The sequence below is a fragment of the Bombina bombina genome, chromosome 4 (genome assembly GCF_027579735.1).
Source record: "Bombina bombina isolate aBomBom1 chromosome 4, aBomBom1.pri, whole genome shotgun sequence".
NCBI classification, from domain to species: Eukaryota; Metazoa; Chordata; class Amphibia; order Anura; family Bombinatoridae; genus Bombina; species Bombina bombina.
Genome location: NC_069502.1, coordinates 420,096,274 through 420,124,232, shown reverse-complemented (window position 1 = coordinate 420,124,232; position 27,959 = coordinate 420,096,274). Strand labels below are relative to the sequence as shown.

Sequence of the window (27,959 nt, the reverse complement as noted above, 5' to 3'; positions counted from 1 at the left end):
TTTAAAATTGCATTCATGAGAGTTTAATTTTGACTAGACTGTCCCTTTAAGACATGTATATTTTGCTCAACAAATCCCTTCAAATTACATTCCCAAATTACTTTTTGTACTCTAAGTAATTGGATGTTAAATGGTAGCTGCATTTAAGGTTAAATTTATAAAGGCCATGAAATCAATTATAACAGTCAATTTTAATTACTTAAGCAAATGTCTGCAAATTGCAGTTTATAATTTGTTTTATGTTCTGCAAAATTCTTTCTCCTTATAAGCCATTTTTACTAATAAACTTCCCAAAAGACCACATTTAGCACCATATTTTCCCTTTTATAATAGTGTACAAACTATTAAAAAATATGTTTTAACAATGTAACATCTTATTGGATATACTTGATATTTTTAGAAGTTAATAGTATGGAGGTAATAGTAAGGAGGTTGCAATGACATATGAGGGTTAAAACACCTCTCTAAATGTTTGAAGGTTAAGGGCATATGTTATACCTAACAAAAAGTGCTGTAGTTTAGGCATGAGATAGTCAGGATGTGCTTTGTAATGAGGAGAAATATTATATTTTATAATACTATATATTCCCTGTGCCTTTTTGTATTGATTGTGAAATATTTCTGTAGATGGGCAGCTATAACAGGAAAACTGTAATAAAGAAACTAATACTGTTTTATTTTAAAAGAAACATAAATCGTTTTGTTTTTGAAAATATTTCCTCTTTAATTTATTGATATGTTTGCTACATTTAATAAAATATAGACCATACAAATAAAAAATCTATTCAGTATAACAATATTAATTCTGTTGCAAGACACTAAAGACAAACGTGATACAAGGGAGCAACACATATTGAGATTCAGTACAAATAATTATAAACTAAGGATTTTACAGGCTTTGATTTATAAAATAAAATGTACATATACATGAATGGAATAAAATATTATGTAGTACGGAAATGTGTATACCTACTTGTTATTTGCTCACCACCTATATCCTTATTGGGAAATCACAGGTGCACAACTTTGACAATTTAATTACACATTTGCAGGGATTAAACACATAGTAAAAATGAGTAATATGACTTAAAAATAAAATTCTCTAATGAAAAAATGCAGCTTATTTTTTTTCAGCAGTGTCCCTTCAGTAAAAATCAAGTAGAATAATTAAGTCAACTATTCTGTAAATGTAGTCACCCAACACATTCTTATTGCACAGTCATTAAGGAGTTTTTCTTAATAGCCCTCTTACATTTAGGAGTAAAGCAACATTCTTATTTATAATTAACCAACCTGCAACCGATATACCAATATGTCTCATCCAGCTAACTTTAATGCAGTTATTTAAAGTCACATATACTGTATCTGCCCACTTGATTATGAACCTAATTATAGAAAGTCTTAGCTTCCAAAATGTATCAGGTACATCTGGTGGACATTAATTAGGATAATTTACATGTATAAATATATATAAAGAGACACTAACCTCTACATTTATGTATCTTAGTCTGTTAAGCACATGTAAATTATTCTATTTTTGCCTTTGCAGCCACTCCTGTGTCCATCCATATGCTTACTTGACCCCCATGTAAGGATTACTTACAATAGTCCACTTGCTGACAAGCGCTAAAGTGTGTTGTTGGTTTTTTTTTTTTTTGGGGGGGGGTTCTTGTTGTTGTTTCCAATGCCTGTAAGCCTCTCCTCTGCTCAGTCACATTTGCAGGGGTTAAACACTTAAAATATCCAAGCAATAGTAAAATGCTATAACATTTTCTTTTTGTACTTTATGTCCTTTTAAATTATTTTGGGGATTTGTTTTCATTTTGGTCAGAAACATTAGTAATCAAAATTAATATTAATAATTATTATAATAATAAATTAAACAGAATGTTAAAGGAATGGTCTACTTGAATTTTTTTTTTTTTTAAAGATAGATAATCCCTTTATTACCCATTCCCCAGTTTTGCACAGCCAACATGGTTATATTAATATACTTGCTACCTCTGTGATTAACTTGCATTTAAGCCTCTGCAGACTGCACCCTTATTTCAGTTTTCTTGACAGCTTAGAAGTTAGCATATGAGCTGACCTAGGTTTAGCTTTCAACACAAGAATATCAAAAGAACAAAGCAAATTGATTATAAAAGTAAATTGGAAAGTTGTTTAAAATTGCATGCCCTATCTGAATCATGTGTTTAATTTTGACTTGACTGTTCCTTTAAAGGGACACTGAACCCAAATTTTTTCTTTCGTGATTCAGATAGAGCATGCAATTTTCAGCAACTTTATAATTTACTCCTATAATCAATTTTTCTTTGCTCTCTTGCTATCTTTATTTGAAAAAGAAGGCATCTACGCTTTTTTTTTGGTTTAGGACTCTAGACCGCACTTTTTTATTGGTGGATGAATTTATCCACAAATCAGCAAGAACAACCCAGGTTGTTCATCACAAATGGGCCGTCATAGAAACTTACATTCTTGCATTTCAAATAAAGATACCAAGAGAATGAAAAATTTGATAATAGGAGTAAATTAGAAAGTTGCTTAAAATGTCATGCTCTATCTGAATCATGAAAAAAAAATTTGGGTTCAGTGTCCCTTTAAGTATTTGTGTGACTTACAATGAAAAATTGCCTTACAAAATTTCTAACATGCGCATGGAAATGAAAAAACAAAACATATTATAGGTATCTTATATGAGAATATGATAAGTAAAAGATTATTAAATGCATGTTACTAATACTGCAGAATGTTTACTGAACGTTAGGGGTAACTCCACAAACTTGACAAGAAGTTGATTTAGTCAGCAATGGTTTATCTGTTTTTCATTATAAAATACTGTAGTACAATTTAAAAAAATCCCTTTTTAATTGATGGAACGTGGAAAAATGAATCAAAGGGCATAACATTGTATCCACTATCAGCCCTGCAAATCTATGTTCAACCCTAAAGTCATACCTACTGAGAGAGAACTGCTGCTCCGGAGTCATCACGATTAGTCCTACGATTAGCACTGCTGATTGGCTCAAAAGCAATTTCAGCTTGGGCCAACACTTTTCTGTGGCTCCTTTATATATGTATTTAAAATCTTTGTGCATGTTACATGCATAGATTTGCAGGGTTGATACTGAGAAAACGACACACTGTAACAAATGTGAGCATGTCATTTTTTCTCCCTATAATGGTCCTTTAAATAAAGATGTATTTAAGTATTTGTTACTAATGTTTTCTCTCACGAGTCATATGATACCTGTGATTTGTATTTCTTTTCCCTTTTTTGTTTTTAGAGAATTTAGTCTTATCTGAATTTATTAATGGTTTCAGGAATAAGTAATATATGTAGTTTATCTAAATTCTGGTAAAGCAATTTGACAATTCATAAATGACATTATCTTTTATAAGATTTATTTAAAATTGTCTGGTTTATGCATAAGGTTTAAGAATGAATTATACCTACAATTTGCAAATATTTAATTAAAACATTGGACAGATTAGATGAGTTTGCCTGGTTCTCTTCTGTCAAAATCTGTTTGTATATTTCAGTTATTATATATTATGAGTTCTCCCACAAACAACTATTTAACTAATATTTTATATCAAAAGAATGTTAAGTAAAACTGGAGATAACTACAAGTTACAGACACATTATCTAAATGTTTTGGCTTTTATTTTAACCTTACATTATTTGACCAAATACTAACTGTCAAGTATCTTTGCTTATGAGTACCTTGTCCCAGAATTAAAGGGTCATTATAGTCGAAAAATTACATGCTCTAATTTGTTAGAGCATGTCATTTTAAGAGTAGCGATTCTGCAACTCTATGGTTAAACACACAGTAGAAGTACTCCCAGGACCTAGGTGTGAGTGGAGTAAGTAGAGCGCTGGAAACAGTGATTCCAAACACCTCACAGATTTCTTAAGCTTTCACTAGCGCCCTCACGCCCCACTCCCCCATTCTCGTACAAGGGGGCGTGGCCGGCTGGCGTGGCAAGGGGGTGTGGCCTCGCGGGAGCGCGCGGGAGGGGCGTGGCTGGCGGGAGAGACCCAAGAAAGCGAGCAGAAGAGGGGGGAAGAGCAAAAGAGGGAGAGAGAGCGCAAGAGAGTGGGAGAGAAAGAGGGGGGTAGAGAAAGTGGGGGGTAGAGAAAGAGGGGGGGGGGAGAGGGGGGGAGAGAGAGGGGGGAGAGAGAGAGGGGGGAGAGAGAGGGGGGGAGAGAGAGGGGGAAGAGAGAGCGCAAAAGAGGGAGAGAGAGAGCGCAAAAGAGGGAGAGAGAGAGAGCGCAAAAGAGGGAGAGAGGGGGAGAGAGCGCAAGAGAGGGGGAGAGAGCGTACAAAAGGGGGGGAGAGGGGGGGAGAGAGAGCTTAAAAGAGAGGTGGGAGAGAGAGCGCAAAAGAGGGAGAGAGAGAGCACAAAAGAGGGAGAGAGAGAGAGCGCAAAAGAGGGAGAGAGAGGGGGAGAGAGCGCAAGAGAGGGGGAGAGAGCGCAAGAGAGGGGGAGTGAGAGAGCTCAAAAGAGGGGGAGAGAGAGAGCTCAAAAGAGAGGTGGGAGAGAGCGCGCAAAAGAGAGGGGGGAGAGTTTAAAAGAGAGTGCAAAAGAGGGGGGAGAGAGCGCAAAAGAGAAGAGGGAGACAGAGTGTAAAAGAGGGAGAGAGAGAGCGCAAAAGAGAGGGGGAGAGAGCGCAAAAAAGAGGGGGAGAGAGCGCAAGGGGGAGACAGCACAAAAGAGAGGGGGAGAGAGCGCAAAAAAGAGGGGAAGAGAGCGCAAAAAAGAGGGGGGAGAGAGCACAAAAGAGTGGGGGGAGAGAGAGAGCTCAAAAGAGAGGGGGGAGAGAGAGCTCAAAAGAGAGGGGGGAGAGAGAGCTCAAAAGAGAGGGTGGGGGAGAGAGAGTTTAAAAGAGAGGGGAGAGAGAGGGTGCACAAAAGAGGGGGAGAGAGAGTGCAAAAGAGAGGGGGAGAGAGCGCAAAAGAGAAGGGGGAGAAAGCGCAAAAGAGGGGAAGAGAGAGTGCAAAAGAGGGGAAGAGAGAGCAAAAGAGAGGGGGAGAGAAGAGAGAGCGAAAAAGAGGGGGAGAGAGAGCAAAAGAGGGGGGAGAGAGAGAGCAAAAGAGGGGGGAGAGAGCAAAATAGGGGGGAGAGAGAGCAAAAGAGGGCGAGAGAGAGCAAGAGGGGGGAGAGAGCAGATGAGGGGGGAAGAGAGAGAGCGAGCAAAAGAGGGGAGAGAGAGCAAAAGATGTGGGAGAGAGAGAGCAAAAGAGGGGGGAGAGAGAGAACAAGAGGGGAGAGAGAGCAAAAAAAGGGGAGAGAGAGAGAGCAAAAGAGGGGGAGAGTGCAAAATAAGGGGTAGAGAGAGAACTCAAAAGAGAGGGGGGGAGAGAGAGGGAGCGCAAAAGAGAGGGGGGAGAGACAGAGGGAGCAAGGGTTGGAACCGCGGTACCTAAAAAATTGGCCCGTGTACACAGGCTTTAGGACTAGTTTTATCTATTTAACAAAGTTTTAAAGTTACAAAAATGACTCCGGAATAATACAGAGCAATGCAGCAGCTGCAAAAAATGTAACACCCTGCTCTGTATTGTGCACACAAGCCTGAGGCATATGATGCAGGTTTAAAAAGTCTAAAAAAATGTGCATTGCTTCTGTCACAGGGTTGTTTGAATACCTAAACTCCAAGACTGTGGTGCCCAGCATCTGGCACAATTAGGTCACTATTAGGCAACTTTAGGGTGTTACTATAGGAGAACAGCTTTGAAGACACATTATGGAAAACAATAGCATAGTGAGTCGTATCTACTCTCTTGTAGTTGTGTCCAGCAGTCTAATGTCCCTTTAAGATGATCCTTTCACATCAGCAATTTCAAACCATTGTTACTACAATAATATAATTCCTGTTTATGTTGCAGGATGCAGAAGCATGAAATCGTTTAAAGAAAATAACGACTGTAGCTGTAGTGTGAGAGCCAATAGCTAAATTTAAATTTCTTCTGGCTGCTATAACAGCCATATATATGGTTTGGATGTTATATGTTTTTCTGTGTCACTGTTGGATATTGACAGCTTTCAGATTCACTAAAGCTCACAGGGTTTACAAGATAGGAATTTATACAAATCCCAGAAGCCAAGACTCTCACAGGGTCACTAAGAAAACCATTTTTTAACTGACCCTGAAACAAATGCATATAAAGAAAAAAAGCTGTTAATGGGGTTTACTGTTTATCACACTCGTTTTGGGTTTATTATTTTTATAACAAAGTATGAATTGTATCTCCTGTTTGAGACAACCTCACAATCAATTGTTGAGAAAGATCTCCAAGGTCAGACTTAGAGACCATAGAAAGTGTGCCAGGTATGTACTTTAAGGTGAATAACGCTGCAAAAAGAAAATTCTCTAATGCTCTTGAACATTTGCTAAAACTATTGTTTGCCTATACATGTGTGTTAATGTCTGTAAAGGAGTTAAACACATTGTTAAAAGGGACCTGAAACCAAACTTTTTAATTCATGATTTAGATAGAATACTATATTAAAGGGACATTCCGGTCAAAATGTAAATGCACATAGATGAAATACATATTTCCATACAAATATATTTGCAATATTCATGTATTAGCAAACATGCTTCTAGTAAAAGTTATCCCTGTTTTAGTGCTAACATTTTCTCTGCACGTGCATGTGAAGTAAAGTTAGATATTCTCAGTGCACCAGGATTGTAAATACTGCAGTTGCAGGCTACCAGTGGGGGCATGTATGATGTCAGCAATTAACAAATTGAGTCATTACCAGATGTACAAGCAACTTAGGCTATGTGAAGAGATGCTGTGTTTAATATGCTGGTACACGGAGCATACATAAATACATATTTGAAACAGTTACAGCTTTTATTAGAAGCATTTTTGCTAATACATGTCTATTACAAAAATGTTTCTATTCAAAACTGAAATGCATCCATGTGGATTCCAATTTTGGCTGGAATGTCCCTTTAAAAAGTTTCCAAATTACTTCTATTATTATTTGTTTTGTTCTTCTATTATTATTTATTGAAGATATATCTAGATAGAAAGTGTGCACATGTCTGAAGCATTACATGACAGCTCTTGCTAATGTATAACATTCTTTTGGGCACACTCCTGAGCTTACCTTCCTGCTATCAACAAAGGATAACAAGAAAACTAAGAACATATGATAATAGAAGTAAATTGAAAAGTTTTTAAAATTGTATGCTCTATCTGAATCATGAAAGAAAAATGTTGCAATTTATATTCCTTTAAAGGCAATAAGGACAGCTGCCAATCCTGTGTTGCAATTGGAAGTTCCTGCATTGTGAAATGTACTTATAAAGCAACATTTGTTTAAAGGAAGGAGTCCTCTACCTCTTCTATTATAAACTATTGTAAACCCAAAAGCTGGGGAACAGCAGCCAAAACAATCAGGCACAGGAGTAAGCCACCCCTCTGTATCAGCAAATCTTGAAAGAAAAGTTACTCCAGCCTTGGCAGATTTCATAAAAGAAAGACCTTTATTGTACCATGCTCCACACAAAAGCAACAACGTTTCAGACCTGTGCTAGGTCCTTATTCATGTCTGCAAGTGTATATACAAAGGCTACCTTTATACCTGTACACAGGTATAGGTCAACACACATTAAGGGCTCTATTTATCAATCATTTGGGGAATTCTCCTTTCTGTTCTCCTATCAGTTCTCCACAGCTCTCCTTAGGAGAGGAGTACATGTGCGCCCATATTTATCATAAAAAAGTAGTTTTTTCTCCATGGGAGAGCTGAGGAGAGCTGGGGAGAACTAATGATAAATTTCTCCAGTCGGATTAGTATCTTCTCCTTATTTATCACTAAAAATAAGCAACTATTCTCCATGTCAATCATATATAAACCAATAGAAATCTTTATACAGCCTTCCTAGTAGCTTTGTTAACGCCCCTCTTCAGCAAACTTTCGTATAAGAAAATAGATCTACATTTTCATTGTTTTTGTGCTTCAATTTTAGCGCTTTTTTATATCTTATTTTTATGCCCCAATAGATATCATTTTTGTGCTCTGTTATATATTATTTTGGTGCTCCATTATATATTTTTTTTTTACTCCATCATAAATTATTATTGCGCTCCAATAACCATTATTATTGTGCTTTGTTATAGATAATTTTTGAACCTTGTAGAGCCCTTTTTGTGTGTGTAACTGCTTCTACAACTGGTATAGAATAGATTTCTAATGCTGTTCTCCACTGTAGCTATGGAGAACTTTAAGGTAGGAACTTGCAGGAGAACTTTCAGTCCTCCACAGGAGAATATAAATGATAAATTTGTAAGTAGGAGAATTATTAGGAGAACTATATGAAATACGACTAAAAAGATCTAATTTAACCCTTTTTTGGAGAACATGTTCTCCAAGGAGAGTTAGAACAGAGTAGGAGAATTTTACAGTCGAACTTGCCCAATTTTAGGAGTATTATTGAATAATAAATAGGAGAATTATTTCTCATGAGAACTTTTAGGAGAAAATATAGGAGAATTGGAATGATAAATAGAGCCCTAAGTAACAGCGCCACCTATTGGGTATTATTCATATTTCTTTACAAAAAGATGTTTCTTATCTTAAAGTGACAGTCCTAAATGGATGATACAGACAATTGTTGAAACACATCAATAAAAATACATATAGCCACAATGTATACAATTAAAAAATGGGAAGCTGCATAGTGTATATGTGGATAGCACCCTTAAATATAGACGTCCAGATTCCATACATAGTTCAACTAAGAGAATATCTTGTAATGCATCACACAGTTTACTTATCTTACCATAATTGTTGTTGCTGATCTTCTGTATTCAATATTTTGTATATATTTGTTGATATATGATCAGATATGCAACTTTAAATTTTTTAATTGTATTTATTGTGGCCATATGTATTTTTATTGATGTGTATCAAGAATTGTCTGTATAACCCATTTAGCACTGTCACTTTAAGAGAAGAAACATCTTTTTGTAAAGAAATATGAATAATACCCAATAGGTGGCGCTGTTACTTAATTAATGGGTGTTGACCTACACCTGTGTACAGGTATAAAGGTAGCCTCTGTATATACACTTGCAGACATGACTAAGGACCTAGCACAGGTCTTAAACGTTGTTGCTTTTGTGTGGACCATGGTACAATATAGGTCTATTATGAAATCTGCCAAGGCCGGAGTAACTTTTTTTTCAAGATCAGCTATTGTAAACCCACAGGGCTGATTTGTCACGGCCCGAATGGGGCCGTATACCCTTGTTTCCGCGTGAACCTTCAGGCTCGCCGGAAACAGGAGTTAAGAAGCAGTGGTCTTAAGACCGCTACTCCTTAACTCGTACGCCTCCTTTGAGGCGGTGGACATCAATCCACTCGATCACATACAATTGGGTTGATTGGCACCCCCTGCTAGCGGCCGATTGACCACGAATCTGCAGGGGGTGGCATTGCACAAGCAGTTCACCAGAACTGCATGTGCAATAATAAATGCCGACAGTGTTTTCTGTCGGCATTCAGCAATGTCGGGCGGTCATGATCCGCTACAGCAGATCATGTCTGTCTGACAATTAGTAAATCGGCCCCACAGTATCTTCTTAGCCAATTAATTTAGAAATAGAACTTCCAAAAGGCTTAACCCAAGTATAAGCAAAGTCTCCCCAATCAATGCTGGAATACAAAATACCATTTCATTTTCTCATTTATTTTTTTAACTATTGCTATAAGAACAGTACAAAATGCAGTCTTAACTGAATACAATTTGAGTACTATATTTGTCTCACCTAACTGAGAAAAGTAGATAATGTCCAGCATAAATAGAGCATTTACTTGTACAGAATGCTTTAGCAAATAGTTTAAGTATGCTTGTACTTATATCTTATATTAGTACCATGTAACCTTTCGTGAGCCTAGGTAATGAACTGCTTTATGTTGCTTTTTCTTGCCAAGTCTCATTTTCAGTTAAAATGGTGACTTCAAATGGTAAATTAAATCATTAAAATGCATTTATTTTATTCCTCAGACTATGATAAATTCCAAGCATAGAGAACAGAGTACTTGTGGTCTACTCACCTCACTCTGAGTCAAGCCTTTACAGTAAATTACAAATTGGGAATTTTAAAGACAAAAGACTGAAGACAACATTTTTATATGAGTATTTGGGAAAAGGTCACAATGCAATGATGAATATTATTAAAAGGTATCTATATATTATTGTTGTGCAATTCTAGGTTTAGCATTTTTGGATTTAAACAAAAATTTTGTACAGATGAAAAACAGACTCTGTTCTATGAAATAATATTTGGAGCTTTATAGCCCAGGGTGATTAATTAATGGAATAAACTTCCACAAGAGGTGGTAATGACAAACACTGTGGGGGACTTTAAAGTGATGGTAATCTCTTCCATTTATAAAAACAAAATGTTAGTGATATTTTAGACAGAGTTTAATTATTCAGTTGTAAAAAAGTTGCACTATAACTTACTTTTTAATATAGATATGAAATTCAAATACTCTGCACTTCAAATGTAATATTTTTTTCTATAATCTAAATAACACTAACATTCCCGATTGGTTTTTATAAAGGGGAGAGATAACCATCACTTGAAGAATTCCTGGAATAAGCATCAGGCTATCCTACAAACTAGTTAAGTTTATACTCTTAGGAAATATCGAGCAGACTAGCTAGGCTTATAGCTCTTATCTGCCGTAAAAATCTATCTTTCAATAGTTAATATTGAAATAAATATGAGTTGTTCAAAAACAAGACTGGTATTATTAGAGCTTGTAAGGAAGAAGATATTGGCAAGCTAACTTATAATATACAGTAAAATATATAAAAATGTAATACATATTGAAATACCCTATTTTACTCTTTTAGTTGTAGCAAAGAAAAAAAATACTTTTGTGTTGCTTTCAGTCTGTTAAAAGTCAACTTAAAGGGGCAGTCTAGACCCAATACTTGTTCTTTATTACTTATTGTTACATACCAGACAAGCATCTTGCAACGGGTTCCACATCTATTAGCTTGTAAGAAGTACATGAATTAATGAATAATCATCATTTGTTTGCAGCCCACAGCTTTCTTCTTATTCACTTAGCTATTTTCTTTTATAACAGTTTAGCAAGTGGAACGCTAAATATCGCTCTCTTGAATGCGATATTAGCACTCCACGTAGTAATACCAGTGCACGCTAATGTGCGCTGGTATTACAAATTCACAGCAATGCAAACGCAAGCTTGTGTTCACATTGCTGAAAAGCATTGCGCTCACAAGACCACGCTTCCATATGCTCAAATGGGGGCCTCATTCTCATGCCGTGACCCATTAGAACTAGTGCAGCAAAGGGGGTAAGTAGTGCAGCAATGGCAACAATTTGTAAATCTATGTGTATATTCTTATATACATATATATTTATGTATATATATATATATATATATATATATATATATATATATATACACATAGTAACATATAAATATACTGCATGTATAAAAGCATATAGATATATATTTACTGGGAACATACACTTCCCATAGACCGCAATGTAAAGGCACTTTTTAGTGCCGTTTTTTTCTAACACCCCACTCCCACCAGCTTTAAAGCCATAAAACTGTCTAGCGTAGTTCTTTGTTATTTAAAATAAAAAGGTATTTTTTTTTATTTATTTTTTTAAATAAAAAAATATAATGCATTTGGGGCACTTTTAGAAAATTAACTAGAGCACCACTTGAAATAGCTGGTTATTTAGCACGCGCCCCTCTTGTAATCTAGCTCGTATTATTTTTCAGTAAGCAATTTCAAATTGCACATGAACAAATCAGAGTTTGCAAGTAGGAAAACATATTTTTTTTTTTTTTTTTTTTTTTTTTTCCATCATAACTTACATGTGATAGGCTGCTTTTTTTTTTTTTTTATGTAAATTTTTATTTGAGGTTCAAGAGAAGGTATACATAGAATATATAATAGAGTAACATAGTAAGCATATCGTAATGTAAACAATATTGAGCAGAGCATTGTAAATTGGTGTTATGCATTACATAAAAAGGTAAAGAAGAAAAGGACTTAATATGTACATACTGTAGTATACCAAATATGCTATATACCTCCACAATGATAAATGAAGTCACTTTTGGACCTCCAGTTTATGTGACAATGTTATTGGGGGTATGCACCAACTAAGGAGACCACTTTTGGATCTCCACTGAACAACCTCATGTTTTATCTATATTATAACATAAGCATAGTCAAATATAACCATAGTAGCAGTAAGCAAAATAGCACATTCTTTAGACTCTAAGGATGTCATTATATGAAATAAGGGAGTAACTGTTAGTTAATAAGTAAACAGATATGGGAACAAATTCGCATGAAGCTTGCGAGAGACACACACACTGACCTTAAAGGACTATATAACCTGAGTGAAATTTACACGTAGAGATATATAAATATAAATGTGGCGCACTTGTGAGTAGTAATTACAAAGAGGATATGTAGATATCCTGTCTAATACTGTTTGCCTATATGGTAGTTGTCAACTTTGTGAGCAGAATAATTAATATTGGCAGTGGTACGCCCAATCAAGTAAGGTTGTGAGTCGCCAGTCGTACCAGTCCCTATATGTCTATATAGCCTAAGTAACAGGTACTCATAGGAAAATATTATTGTAGGGCACGAATAAGTGATAGAGAGAAATGGAATGCACACCAATCCAGTCTAGTTATGTACATATATATAATAGTTGGCGTTGCTAGGAGGAATGTAGTTCAACAGGCCAAAGACCTTTTGGGCATATCAAAATAAATATGTCTGCTGATAAATTACGTGTGTTGCATCCCTGCAGGGCCTCTCATGCTAGATAATACTAGTCTGTAAAGGGGTTGTAGTGGAAAACATTTGTTAGGATAGGCTATGAGCCCTTGAACTATAAACAGTATTTATGTTGGTAGCGAAAAGTTACTCCACATTAAGGAACAAACAACACACTAGCACTCCGTTCAGCCATGCGTCTCATAGAGCTGGCTGCTATAGAGAGTCCATGGAGTCGTAAGCCACAAGACAGTGTTTCATGAGGCCGCTGTGAGACATAAAAATTAATTTCACACCCAAATGTTCTCATATATCTATCTTCCCTATGTGAAACTGAACAGAAACACTTATATGTCCCAACATTTAGCACAAGTCATCAATAAAGGCTTCTCAGTAAGCAGTCTCCCAGCATGGGGAGACAGCCATATAGTAAACTCTTAACAATTACAACCGGAGCAGTAAAGTTGCCTCCATACCTCCCAAGTGTCCTGAATTACAGATCGTATCAATAAAGTCCAGGTCTATATGCTTTAGAAGGTTGTGTCTCTAGTATGATCAACCAGCAGGGCAGTACTAAGTATTTAGTAATTCTGTCGGCAAACAGAGTAGTGTCCCAGGCTAGAAAATCAGTCCGGTAAGAAAAGGCTCTACCCTACCCCTGTTACCGGTATTCGGCTATCTGGACGGTCTTGGTTCAACCAACGACAGGGCCATCGCCTTTGAGGAGCGCAACTTTCCAAGCTCCCTGCCTTATCTAGTGTGAGTAGCTTGTGTAGCTGAACAGTGGGATGCCGTCGGTCCGGTGAGTCGCAAGGTGGGGCAGAACAGTGCAGCGTTTTTTTTTCTTGTCTACTCACGGCACTTCCAGGGATTCCCAGGCCCCTCTGTTTCAACCCCAGAACACTGCATGTCCACTCAGGAGACCCCGAGCAGACTACAGGTCTGTATGCTTCTTCCAATGTGGGACGCTCTGCCAAAGGTTGTCGCCAGTCCCCAGAGGCATCACTCCGGTCGGTCTCTGCGACAGTTCCGTTGTCATCTGCCGCTATGGAGCACGGCACCAGGGATATCAAGTAATCTCCACCCATTGGGTCTGCGGGAGAAGTATCATCCTGCCTGGATGTTAGAGTAAAGTGATTTGTAGGCCGCACAGTGGGTTTTCGCTCCAATGGAGTTGTTGTATGCATCCGATTCTCTCTGATGGCTATGCATATCTGTGAAAGTGTCCCAAAGCTGTCTGCAATGAGATCCGACAAGTTCCGAAAATGCTTGTCTAGTAGATCCGCCACTGAGTTCTCAAGGTGCTGCCACTTAGGTGTCATAGTGCTGTTGTCTAGGCGGGTAATAGAAGATATGAGAGTATATCCCCTAGAGTCTATGTGCTGTTAGATAGAGAGGGAAAAGAACAGCTTTCAATATCCTTTTATAGGATCCCGTAACCCCGGTAATGGGGGGGGTAATAATGCGGCAGTCCCAGGCCTGCGTTCCGTGGTTCCCACAGCGCTTAATGTTCGTAACATGCAGCTGCTTACAATATGGCTTCCAGGCCTGTGAGAATGTCTGTCACGCAGCTGATCCCAAAGAGCATAGGCAATAATATAGTCAGAGAATCCACTCTTGAGGTAAATCTAGACTCCAAACATATAGAAATGCAGTCTGATAAATTAAGACAAGATTTTGTAGGTTTTGGTATGAACAAACTGCAAAATAATAGCTTAAACTCAGAGAGCTTCATTGAGACACATCTTGCCGCTTTGAGAGTAGACTCCGCCCCCCAGGAAAACATATTTAAGAGTCGATCGTGGTTAGAGAAACTTATACTAAAATATACACGCAATAGGTGGGCAGAGCTTAACAGATGTTTTTTGCTCCTTACAAGCTTATAGATGTGGGACCAGTTACAGGATGCGTCCCTGTTATGCAACAATAGGTAATAAAAATGATGTATTCGGTCTAGATTGTCCCTTTAAGAGAGCCAACTTGTTTTACTGACTTTGATTGTCAGCAGAGTATGACTAACTTGTAATTCAGTTTGACTAAACTGAAATGTGATTTGCCTTTTTTCATCTTTTAACTGACTTTACACTTTTACTTTAAAATGAGCAATGTCAGCAAAAAATGACAAACAGTATAAAGTTTGTATAAAACTGCTTTAAACCGTTTCACTTTTTTTTTTTAAAACAATTGAACAAAAAATAATATCAGAATAGTATATTTATCTGTAAAACTACAGTCAGTAAAAAAGGATATGAATTTGTTAAAGTTTATACTTGAGGCTTCTTGTTATATTATTATGTTTTAACTATAGCAAGTTGGCAGATGAAGAGTACACAACTTGAAATCCCCAACCTTATTTATAAATTTGACTGAATTTAACCTCAAGTTGGTTGCAAGTGGATAGTTTCTTGTAATGGACTTGCATTTAGAGAATAGCCAAATAAGACATTTTTCTCTGAGCTGAACATTTAAACTAATTTTGCCTAGTTCAGGTCACAAAAAAGTTTAAACCAGAAAGAATAGCAGACAGTGAAATCATTCAAAGTATTATGTTATCCTAGTGAGATTATCAGAAGGCAATTTATAGCTAAATTGCTTTACCAGTGTTGAAATTCTCTTGCTAATTATTTTTAATACTTAAGTTTGCTTTTGATCTGTTGTCCAATATGTGTTTTCATTTAACTACACAGGTCTGAAACATGACTAATACCAAATGGCCAGTTATAGGTTATACAGCCTACTGTAAATGTTGATGGGTTTGAGAGCATATTTTAACACGTCTAATGTGTTTTCCTTGATTTGAATTTACAGATAAAAGGGGTGTGAAATGTATATCTAAAAAATGTACTGTAATATTAATGCTCATTGGTGTGGGAGTTGCATGGAAGATGGTATATATTCTTTTTTTACAGTGTAAAAGAGAAGTCAAAAGAGGTCACAGCAAATAAGGATTTCCCCCAAAAGTTCCAAAAATAGCAAAGGGAGCTAAATATAATTTTTTTTTTCTTTTCTAAATTGCCTTTAACCTCAACATTTTGTTTTGGGCGCCAAGATGAGGAAGTCAGAGACAGCAAAAGATACACCTACAAATTTCTGCACGCGTCTTGTTTCAACCGCTTAATCAAGTGTCTTTTGTAAGGCAGGTGTTAAGGTTTATTTTTGTTAGTATACCATATCCTATTTTTAGAAATTTGGTCTTTTGGATGAATAAACCCAAGCAAGCACATTAAGCCATATTAAATGTGTGTATTTAGGCTGGACGTTTATTTTTACGTTCTCACATCCAAATAATCAGGATGTGGTTATCGGATGGGTGATAGGGCCTCTTTATACTTCCACAAGCATAATATAACTCTTTTTTTCATGGGTACTCTATTGTAGAAAGTAGCTTTAAGTAGTGGCCTTGATTTTCTGGAGTGCAAAAATAAACAAAGTATTATTTTGTGCAAAATTCAGAGGTTAACGTAGGATGTAAATATCTTGTTTAATATGAGACCTCTTTCAACACCATACATTTAAATCTCTACAGAAAAAATAGGTTTAGAATGAAATCTTTATATAGGAAACATAAGTTACACTTGCATCTCTGCATAGAAATATCTTTCAATATTTTCATATAATTTACCACTTCTTAAATTGTATTTTTTTTAATAGTATGTAAGTTGGGATCTATATTCTATGTTAATAATATAATAAAATAAGATTAAAAATGAAAATATTTGCTTCTCCACACTGGATAATGCTGATCATTGTTATACTAATAAACATTTTTTTTCTTTTTTTTTAAATTGTGGTTGCACTTACCCATTACATACTCCTTCTCCATCTCTCCCTATCAACGTACAATGTGCTCCTCATATCTACAACGTGTCTACTGCTGCTGTCTCTGTGTGGGTCCAATGTTTATATTTCTTGTTTCTTCTTTGTTTGTATATGTTGGTTTGTGGCATCTATCCGGCAGAATTACACCTTTAATAAGTGTCTATATAGAAGTATGTATATTCTTTTCAATTTTTAATAGGTTGCACACCCAGGTTGTAAATCTCTATAATAGCAAAAAAACATTATTCATCTTGAGAGTTAATTACTAACAAATTTAGTTTTTCTTTTTTTCATTAAATAACTAAATATTTCAAACACAGTTAATTATCTACAAACCAATAAATTGGCGAATTTCATATATTTCAGTACTGAAGTCTAATAAAGTATGGAGTTCTGTATATGCACTCTGTGTACTAAAATCTATAATCTGAGTGTTGTGTTTTTCAGATGCTGGAGTGGACCAATTTGAGTGCCTGTATTTTCCTTGCTGTTTCTCTGCTACAGTGGACTTCTACAAAGGCTATTCTTTCAGAGGCTTCGACAGGGGTAGGAGTAAGTAATATACTAAACAATACTATGCTGTATAAAATAGTATAGTGAATATTAGCTATCGGAAAGCAAGGTAATGGATGCCTATATACGATATGTGCCATTACCACTTCATAATTTGGAACATTACCTGCTGCAATAACTTTATACAAGCTACAATTACACTTTTTTTTACACAGAATATACAGAAAAATTCAAATTTTGTAACAGCAAAACATACCACAGCTAGTCAATAGGCAAAACAGGGTCATATATTATTAAGGAACACAAACTGCTTTGTCTAAGATATGTTCACGGAACACAGGTTCCAACATAACAAGGCAAAATGGGAAAGCAACAGGGTTTTAAATTATAAATCTTTCAAGGTCACCTTGTGCTCCTTTTCTGGAAAGTATCAAAAGTCAAATTTGTCTCCTGCATTTACACTGCCTACACTGCCTACACTGCATTTACACTGAGTGCATTATGCTCCTGTGCATTAGCTCAGTATTCAATTGGTTGAGCGCCCAGCTATTGTCATTACAGATTCTATATTTAAGTAATGCAAAGGAAAGCTATTTAGGATGGCAGTGGGAAATGCTGGAGGCAGTAGTATCTTATTTGCTTTCCATAACTGGAAAGTAAGATTGTTTTTTAAATATGAGGAATATTTTTTTTACAGAAAGGGTGGTGGATTCATGTAATAAACTTCCAATAGAGGTGGCAAATGCCAAGACTGTAAAAGAATAAAAAAAAACCTGGGGCACGCATAAGACTATCCTAAGAAAAAAAGTAACATGCAATATGGGTAAAAATAAAATAGACTTGATGGGCCTTTTTTGGTTCTTATCTACTATCAAATTCTATGTTTCTATGTTACAGGAAAATGCTATTTTTATTGTAAATATATATTTCTCTATAAATAAAATAATAATAATAAATAAATAAAAAATTCTATGTGAAGAACATAGGAATGTAAAATCTGCGTAACGCTCTTCAGGTTTCGCAATGTAGGTCCAACACAGTGTTGGGTTAGCCCACATGCAGAATTAATTATCTTAAGGCACATTATTGAAATATTAAAAAATATTAATAATTATTTATTATAAAAAAGTATTATTGATACTATAAAGAATATATATATATATATATATATATATATATATATATATATTCTATGGACTAATTAGAATTTATTACAGTATCTATAATAATTTTTAATGATTATTTTAAAATAAATTATATTTAATATTTCAATAATGCGCCTAATTTATAAAATAAAAGGAATTGTTATTGTTTAAAAAGATAGATAATCCCTTTATTACCCATTCCCCAGTTTTGCATAACCAACACGGTTATATTAATATACTTTTTATCTCTTTGATTACCTTGTATCTAAGCAGCGGCAGACTGCCCCCTTATTTCAGTTTTTTGGCAGAGTAACATTTTAGTGCTGTCTAGCAGTGGTGTCACTAGGGAGTGGCGGGGGGGGGCCACACCCGGGTGACACCCTCCAGAGGGTGACACCAAAAAAAAAAATGTTTTTTTTTTTTTTTTTAATTTTATTGAAATTCAAAGAAATACAATGTTGAGATGCATAGATTTTTTTATTAGAGGGGCTGGCATTTGTGAACATTGGTGGGACTGGGGAAGTTGTAGACACACAATTTTTTTGCCCCTTGAGCCAGTGCTGCAATTTCAACAAATAGTTTTCCCGGCTGCTTTTGCTTGTTTGTACTTTGCTTCTCCCCTGCCCAATTTCTCTATGAATGTTGTGGGCGTGCCGTGGGGCTTGCAAAGTTGCGCTGCTAGCCTAAACCTGCCTGCCTATCTGTGCTCACTGCTCAGTGACATGTGGAGCAGTGGAGTCACTCACTGCTGTGCTGTCTCTCTAAACGGGAACTGGCAAATTATGAGGGGATGCCTGGCACCTGACCGCATGACTGTTTGACACTGTCTCTAAAGTGAAGGAGCCACGTATGATGCCCACCAGACCATTACGGTTACGGTACACTAAGTGCACACTGAACAGGTAGGAAGGCGGGCGGGCACAAGTCTGGGGGTGGGCAGAGTGCAGAGGTGATTGGCCATAAGAAGCGGTAGGCACGCGGCCCGGGGCTGTGCACTGACAGGCTTGGAACAGAGTCAGAGAGCAGAATTTTCATAGTTTGCGCCTAAACCTTTGCTTTAGTGATTTATTTTTAGAGTGCTCTGTTTATCTTTCATTTGATGCTCTGCTGAGCCAGGGAGCAGCTCTAGGCATGCGCTTTATAATTAATGCAGTGCAGTTTACATATTTTGTATGTGTGTGTCTGAGTTTTTGTGTGTGTGTGTCTCAGTGTTTTTGTGTGTGTGTCTGAGTGTGTTTCCGAGTGTTTGTGTGTGCATCTGAGTATGTTTTTAAGTGTGTCTGAGTTTTTGTATGTGTGTGTGCCTGTGTTTTTGTGTGTGTCTGCTTTCTGGGGGGGGGGGTGACACCATAACTTACCGCACCGGGTGACACCAACCCTAGTGACGCCACTGCTGTCTAGCTGTAAAAAACTGTTTAAATGCAGATAAGAGGCAACCTTCAAGGTCTTAAAAATTAGCATATGATATGATCCTACTTAGATTTAGCTTTCAACAAAGAATACCAAGAGTACAAAGCAAATTTTATAAAAGTAAATTTCATGTGTGCTAACCTGACACTGCGTTAAACCTACATTGCAAAACCTAAAGCCCGTTACACATATTTTAAATCTCTATGTGCTTCACATAAAATGTTTTTTTTATCTTTATTATTAAATATATACTGTATGTGTGTGTGTGTGATAATGTTAATGTAAAACATAAATCTATAGGTATATACATATATATAAAATATGTATTTACAATAAAAATAACTTCCTTTATGTGAACATTGAAATGTTAAATATTTATAGTAAATACGCAATGAAACACATTTTTAAATAATTATTATTTAGACATATATATATATATATATATATATACCTGCATATTTTAATGTATTTATGTTGTGTTGGCTGCAACTTTTATTTATTTTTTATTCCTAATCCTTTACAGGAGGTCTTTAGTCGTGCTAATCCAATGCATGTTAAATTTGATTGTGCTCAAGTAAACAGATTTACTTTCAACTTTTAATACGTGCACAAATTAATACACTTGTGATATTCTTATATCGCATGCATGCTAATGTTAGCACACCACTTGTAATCTAGCCCACAATGTGGTAGCCTTTTACTTAGAAATAATTACAATAAATTTAAAGGGACATGAAACCCACATTTTTTCTTTTATGATTCAGAAATAGCATACAATCTTAAACAACTTTCTAATTTACTTATGTTACTTATGTTATCAATTTGTCTTCACTCTCATAGAACCCTTTGTTGAAGGAGTAGCAAAGCACTACTGGGAGATAGCTAAACATATCTAGTGAGCCAATGACAAGAGGCATGTATGTGCAGCCACCATCCAGCAGCTAGCTCCCAGTAGTGCACTGCTGCTCCTGATCCTAGGTATGCTTTTCAATAAAGGGTACACAGATAATAAGCAAAATAGATAATATAATTAAATTAGTATGTTGTTTAAAATGATGTGACAGATTTATGAAAGATACTTTTTAGGTGTTATTTCTCTTTAAAAATAATATAATGATAAAGATGCATACACATAATTAAAATAACCACATGCAATTGGAGTACAAAAGCATATAGCAGTGAAATAAAAAAATTGTAAAGGTTTTAAGCATGTATTTATTTTTAACAATTTGAAATGGAATGATTTTACTTCCAATTATAGATGACTTAAGCATGCATATCATATGGATGCATTTAAAAGAAAAATGTTGTCAGTATACATGCTCAGATAGTTAGCAGTGGCTTGTATTGTATCAGCAATTAAAGCAAAGGTCACAGACTGGTCACAATGTACAGATAAGATCATGTTCAAAATTCACTGATGCTCTAGCAACGCTGAAAAGCAATAAGTATATATAAGACATGCGCTTTTGGAGATTCATTATATAAAAAAATGCCAAATATGGCTGGGGGTAGTGGCTTTCGGGTATTTTCAATGCCTAATATATTTGTGTGCAAGTGCAACCCACAAAGATCTGTGCAAGTCCAGACCTTTGTGTATTGCACTTTCAGATAAATAAATTCAGCGCCTAAAATACTTGTATGCCACTTCCTGCGGCCAATAAAAAAGGTGTCTTGTGATCTCACAAATAAGGGACTTGCTGGGGACATTCTCTTTCATTCTGGATGTTTTAGACTTTTTACCTACACTTAGGTCTAGCAAGGAGGATTTCTAAAGACTCTAATGGTCTTGTGAATTACCTTATTTCATGCGATTTTTAAACTGGAAAAGTTCTCTAATTTTTTACTTACTGTTTTCAAGTTTTCTTTTTTGCATGGACTGTTTTATAGATAACATTTCCTTTTTTGTTTGCATTTGTTTGAAGGCGTTTTTATGGCACTGGCATCCACAAAAGCACATTAAACACTTAATAAACACACAATAAATGCTATATAGAATGAAGCATTCAAAGAAAACATTAGTTTAAAAATACATCTACATGTTAATCTCAAAGTTTCATAAGTTGTTTAAATATTGACAAAATAAGTGTAAAGTTTTAGTGTCTATAAAACAATGGGAGCTGCCATGTTGTAACTTAGGTTACCTTCTCTGCTGTGGCCAATTAGGGACAGTTATAAATAGCATGGTTTACTAGCATTGGGAGTTGTGTCTGCAAAATTCAGATTTACCTCCGACAATATAAAAAATTCAGATTTACCTCCGACAATATAAATACAGCCAAAAGAATGCAAGTTTCTGTTTCTGTCTGACAACGACCATGTTTGAATTGTTATTGTTAGATGTCATTGTGGATGCGCTGTTATTGTGTGCATGTGCATTGGCAATAATTCTGTCTGTGGCCGTCTTTGATAACAGTAATAACTAGTTCACACTCTCTCCCCTAGCATCTGCTATTTACACCTACTGCACTCTCTCCCCTGACTGCCAAGATAAATAAAAAAAAATAAAAAAAAAAAAGTACATGCCTGGGCTGTGCACACAATTAAAATTCATGTGCACTCTGTTCCCTATGCTCTCCATATGATTTACTTACTAATTTTATTGCATATCACCTTCCCTGGCTTTCTGTTTTGGTTTTCAGGATAGTTAAAGGGGCAGTAAAGTCAAATTAAACCTAGATTATTTGTGTAGAACATGACATTTTACACAACTTTCCAATTTACTTCTATAATCAGGATAGTTAATGAGACAGTAAAGTCAAAATTAAATTTAAATTGACTGTAAAAAACACAACTTTCCAATTTACTTCTATTATCAATTTTGCTTAGTTCTTTTGCATCCTTTGTTAAAAAGTAATCCTAGGTAAGCTCAGGAGCATACACATGCCTCTAATCATCTGACAGCAGTGTTTGCAGCAACGTTATACTTACAGTTATATTTACACTGCTGCCACAGAATTCTACAGACACTATGGGGCCCATTTATCAAGCTCCGAACGGAGCTTGTGGGCCCGTGTTTCTGGCGAGTCTTCAGGCTCGCCAGAAACACCAGTTATGAAGCAGCGGTCTAAAGACCGGTGCTCCATAACCCTGTCTGCCTGCTCTGATGAGGCGGACACAAATCGCCGGAAATCAACCCGATCGAGTACGATCGGGTTGATTGACACCCCCTGCTGGCGGCCCATTGGCTGCGAGTCTGCAGGGGGCGGCGTTGCACCAGCAGCTCTTGTGAGCATTCAGCAAGGTCTTGCGGACCTGATCGGCACTGTCGGATCAGGTCTGAAAGACCTTTGATAAATGGGCCCCAATATAACAGCAAAGTTTGCAATTGTGTATAATATTGCTATAAACGTTGCAAACTCTGCTGCCTAATGGCTAAGGACATGTGCACGCTCCTGAGCTCACCTAGGATTACTCTTTAATAAAGACTCCCAAAAGAACAAAGGAAAATACTTATGTATGATTGTGTGTGTGTGTATATATATATATATATATATATACAGTATATATATATATATATATATATATATATATATATTAACATTTTAAAAGTTATAAATGTATTAACATGCTTTGAACATCGTGAAAGCCTTAGTTCATTTACAAATAAAATATCACATATTTAAATACATAAAGGATATGTATTTTGTCTTACAATCCTACATATTTTATATGATTTTATATGATGTCTTTTATAGCTTTTATTTCTTCCCTTTAATGAATTAAAGATTTAATTGCTTTGATTAATTAACCAACCAGCTATGTATGTCCTGTATTACATTTCATTTGAGATACCTATACTTTTTTTACAGTCGATAGGTATTTAAAAGCAATGCAATTTCCCCCAAATAGCTTGTATTCCTGCCTTTACAGCATATATTATTTACAAAGAGTTAGCAAAGAGAATTATAAATATATTTGCTGAAAATGAAATGCTGACATGGTTTTCTTTAATACAACTATATTTTACATGTAATCACAAAACAAACCTCCTTTTTGGATCTCTATAATACAATTATTTTAACAGCAAAGCCACAAATAGCATTATTGTTGAAACCCTGTTTTTACTTTAAGCTTTATATTTCATTTAGCAGTCATTTGACTCCACCATTGTTTTGGACGCAAGTTCACGTTCAGTATCCAGCGAAGAGAAGTCAGCGACAGATTTGGCAGCGAAGCTTTTACTTCTGGATGAGTTGGTCTCTTTGGAAAATGATGTGATTGAGCCCAAGAAAAAAAGGAGCTTTCCAGGTTTTGGTACTCCTCTTGACAGGATTTCAGTAGGTTCCACAGAATTAAAGGCTAAACAGAGGTGAGTATTATTTTTATGATGCTGCTATCAATTATACTCAAAGAGCTTGATGATCTAAAGTTCTCTACATGATCTAAAAAGTCTCACCAGTATTGCATGGTCCCTAGCTTGAATGATCTTTATTTCGCTATCCATGGTTCTGTATGTGAGGAAGAGATTCCTACATGTGCTACAGGCAATTAAGATAGGGTCAAATTACTGCTGTGTGTGTGTTACTGGCAGTCAATGAGGCAGAATTATAGATTTATGTTACTGGTAGCCATGGGGTATATGTGTGTGTGTGTGTGTGTATGTATGTGTATATATATATATATATATATATATATATATATATATATATATATATTTATATATATATTTCAGAAAGAAAATACAGTCACCTCCTCTTTTATTTGCTTTTACTTTTGATTGTTTTTTAATTTAAACCTGCTTATTTTTCATATTATAAAAATATAAACTTCTTAATAAAGTATCACCCAAATAGGGCAATTCTTAAAATGCCTTATAAAAATAAGGATAAAAGTTATCTGCAAATCATGAGTCAAAGAAAAGAAAATCTGATATATATGAAAAAGTAAATGAAACTATTAAAAGTAAAGCATAAGCCATAGATGTGCCAAACAATGCATTGTTCTATAGCTCTCTATCTGGTGTTCAATCCCCCTAAATCTGAGTTCTTCAAATTTTCACAAGAGCCACATACCTTTGTGATCCAGTTTTTATGCTTTAGCTGAATATTTCTGAAGTAACATACAACAAGATAGCTGCAATTTTTAGCAAAGCAACTAAAGTGTGTGTATGCTTTATTCCTGGCAGAAGTCAAACTTGAAAGCACTCTTTAAGGTAATAATGCACACGCATACCACACTCTCATACAACGCACACACACCACACTCTCATACAACACAAACACACATACCACACTTTTATACAACACACACACTCTCATACAGCACACACACCCCACTCTCATACAACACACACACACCATACTACACTCTCATACAGCACACACACACCCCACTCTCATACAACACACACACCATACTACACTCTCATACAGCACACACACACCCCACTCTCATACAATACACACACACATACCACACTCTCATACAGCACACACACACACCACTCTCATACAACACACACACACCATACTACACTCTCATAGAGCACACACACCCCATTCTCATACAATACACACACACATACCACACTCTCATACAACACACACTCTCATACAACACACACACACACACCACTCTCTCATACAACACATACACCACACTCTCATACAAATCACACCACACACACTCATATAATGCACGCCACACACACTCATATAATGCACGCCACACACACTCTCATACAACACACAACACATCCTCATACAACATACACCCCACACATACACTCTCCTACAACACACACAAATCGTAACCCATTAAACATGGTGTTGCAACAAAGTAATGGGTTCCCAATCAGTGGTTTAAAGAACCCTGCCCTAAATGAATCATGAACCTACAGAGCATGTGTAAGATTTCCAGAATATATGTATTTGCATTTTGTGATTGGCTGATGGCTGTCACGTGTTGCAGTGGGAAGGAAAATAAAACTAACTTTAAAATTTGTCAGAAAAAAATCCACTACTTATGGGAAATTCAAACTAAGTGGTTTTGCATAGTCTATTATGCATTTATTGATTATGCTATTCTACTGTGTGTTTAGTGGTCCTTTAAATGGACAGTCAACATCAAAATTGTTATTGTTTAAAAAGATAACGCCTTAACTACCCATTTCCCAGCTGTGCACAACCAACATTGTTATATTAATAAACTTTATAACATTTAAACTTCTAAAGTTCTGCCTGTTTGTAAGCCACTAGATACAGCCTCTTATCACATGTTTTTTTACTTGTTTTTCACAACAGGAGACTGCTAGTTCATGTGGGCCATATAGATAGCATTGGGCTCACACCTGTGGAGTTATTTAAGAGTCAGCTCAACACAGCACCTTTTTGGTTACTTTTGTTAGCATCCCAAATCTTGCTGATGAACCACCGATGGTTCTACACCATGGGGCCGATTTATCATTGGTCTGTCCAACATGATCCACTCAGCGGATCATGTCCAACAGATATTGATGAATGTCGATAGCATATGCTGTCAGGATTTATCATTGCACAAGCAGTTCAATCAGCCTATAGGATCGGGTGGATTGATGCCCGCAGCCTCAGAGCTGGCAGACCAGTTATGGAGCAGCGGTCTTAAGTCTTTTTTAAATATTGGAAAAAAAACAAGTGTAAAGTTTAGTGTCCATAAGGCAAAATGCACTGCTATGTTCTAGCCCAGGTTTTCTTCCCTACTGAGGCCAATTAGGGACAGTTATAAGCGGATCACTAGAGTGTGCAGCGAATGACTGTATGGGGTATAGCAGTGTTATACCTGGAGTCTACATTTCCACTTTTAACAGGAATTGGAAAGTCCACAATTTTTTAAATTAAATTACAGGAAAAGGGGACAAAATAAATAATGAAAGCTGTAGAGGACACCTACTCAACAGAGGGCCCTGGTGCAAATGCTTTTCTCGGGGGTCTCTCAAATAGGGTTATCCAGTATTCAACTGCACAGTCCAATATTTTAGTAGACTGTCAAGTATAATCTGTACAAATATTCTGGACACCTAAATGTCCCTGAGTGGTAGCTAAATATAAAAGGTCCTATATCTCAATGCATTACAAATATGGAAAACAAAAATATGAAGGGGCAGTTTAGGGGGTCTAATTACTTCTGTTTATGTGTGTTACTGTTTTTTATTTACTGGCCTCTAAGGCATAAAATGACTGTTCTGTTGGGAAAATATACATGGAGGGATCAAGGGCTAAAGTAAAACATTTTTTAGGGGGAGGGGGGGTTGTGTGATCTTACTTACCATTGTATTGAGTCACTGACAGATTGTCCAGTATTTTTGCGGAGGTCAGCTGTTACCCCACCCCCAAAGGTAACTCAGCACTAAGCAAAAGTAATAGTATACATGATGATTTTGAGTATATACAGATTCTGCAAACAGCTATGTATAGACTGGCTGCTATGGACCCCCTAGCATTTGGGCCCTGGTGCCTCTGGACCAATGGTAGATCTACCCCTGAATGAAAGTATATTGCAAAATTGGTTTATTATGTATATTTAAAATGCTATATTACAGTCTCAAGGGGTTTAATGTCCCTTTTAAGATCTCTGTGAATACATTTTTTCTCATTTTTGCAAACATAATAAATACACTTTAAATAAAAAATGATATATGGAATTGCTTAAGTATGTATATAAATATATATATTTTTTGTAATAACAAGTCTACAATTTAACTGGCCCCGTAAGTGTGAAAAATAATAATGATATGAAATAGTTGAACACTGTTTATGGACTTGGCACATTGTGTGCGGGTGGATTTCCTTATACCCTCTTGAACTTATGAAAGTGTATTGTTCCAATGTCAATATATTTCTGGCGCCATTGATGCCGGTTCTCCAATAAACTTTACTATTATGTGGTTTTCAAAATCTACAATAATGAGAGGGAGCCACAAGAGGGAGCTCACAATCAGCAAACTGTAATACATTATTTATTTATCTTTAATATTTACCTGTCACATTGGCAAAAAAGATAATACAATATGGGCTTGATTACAAGTGGCGTGGTATTTTATTTTTTCGCAATTGCGAAAACTCTGCTAGGATTTACATTTTTGCGCTTGTCGGGTTGCATTCGTATTACAGGTTCCAAAAAAACGTATTTTGCGCTAGCGTTAACCTGAATAGCGCGATAAAAAATAAACGTGCGCGTGCATCTTTTCCCCCATAGAAATCAAGGGAGAGAAAAAAACCTAACACCAAAATCGTGCAAATTCCATCCCATTTTCCCATTCCCCATAGAAGTCA

General features: G+C 36.1%; 1 protein-coding gene across 2 annotated transcripts in view; it reads left to right on the top strand.

The window, feature by feature from the left end:
- Positions 1-27,959, top strand: part of OSTN (osteocrin) — a 77,368-nt gene that overhangs the window by 6,460 nt on the left and 42,949 nt on the right. Inside the window, exons 2-3 of one of the 2 annotated variants that reach the window (XM_053709045.1) lie at positions 17,087-17,185; positions 23,799-24,019. In XM_053709045.1, coding sequence (XP_053565020.1) covers positions 17,087-17,185; positions 23,799-24,019 — 320 coding nt within the window. Of the gene's footprint in view, positions 1-17,086; positions 17,192-23,798; positions 24,020-27,959 lie in introns of both variants that reach the window. The other variant, XM_053709044.1, reaches the window with a different exon arrangement.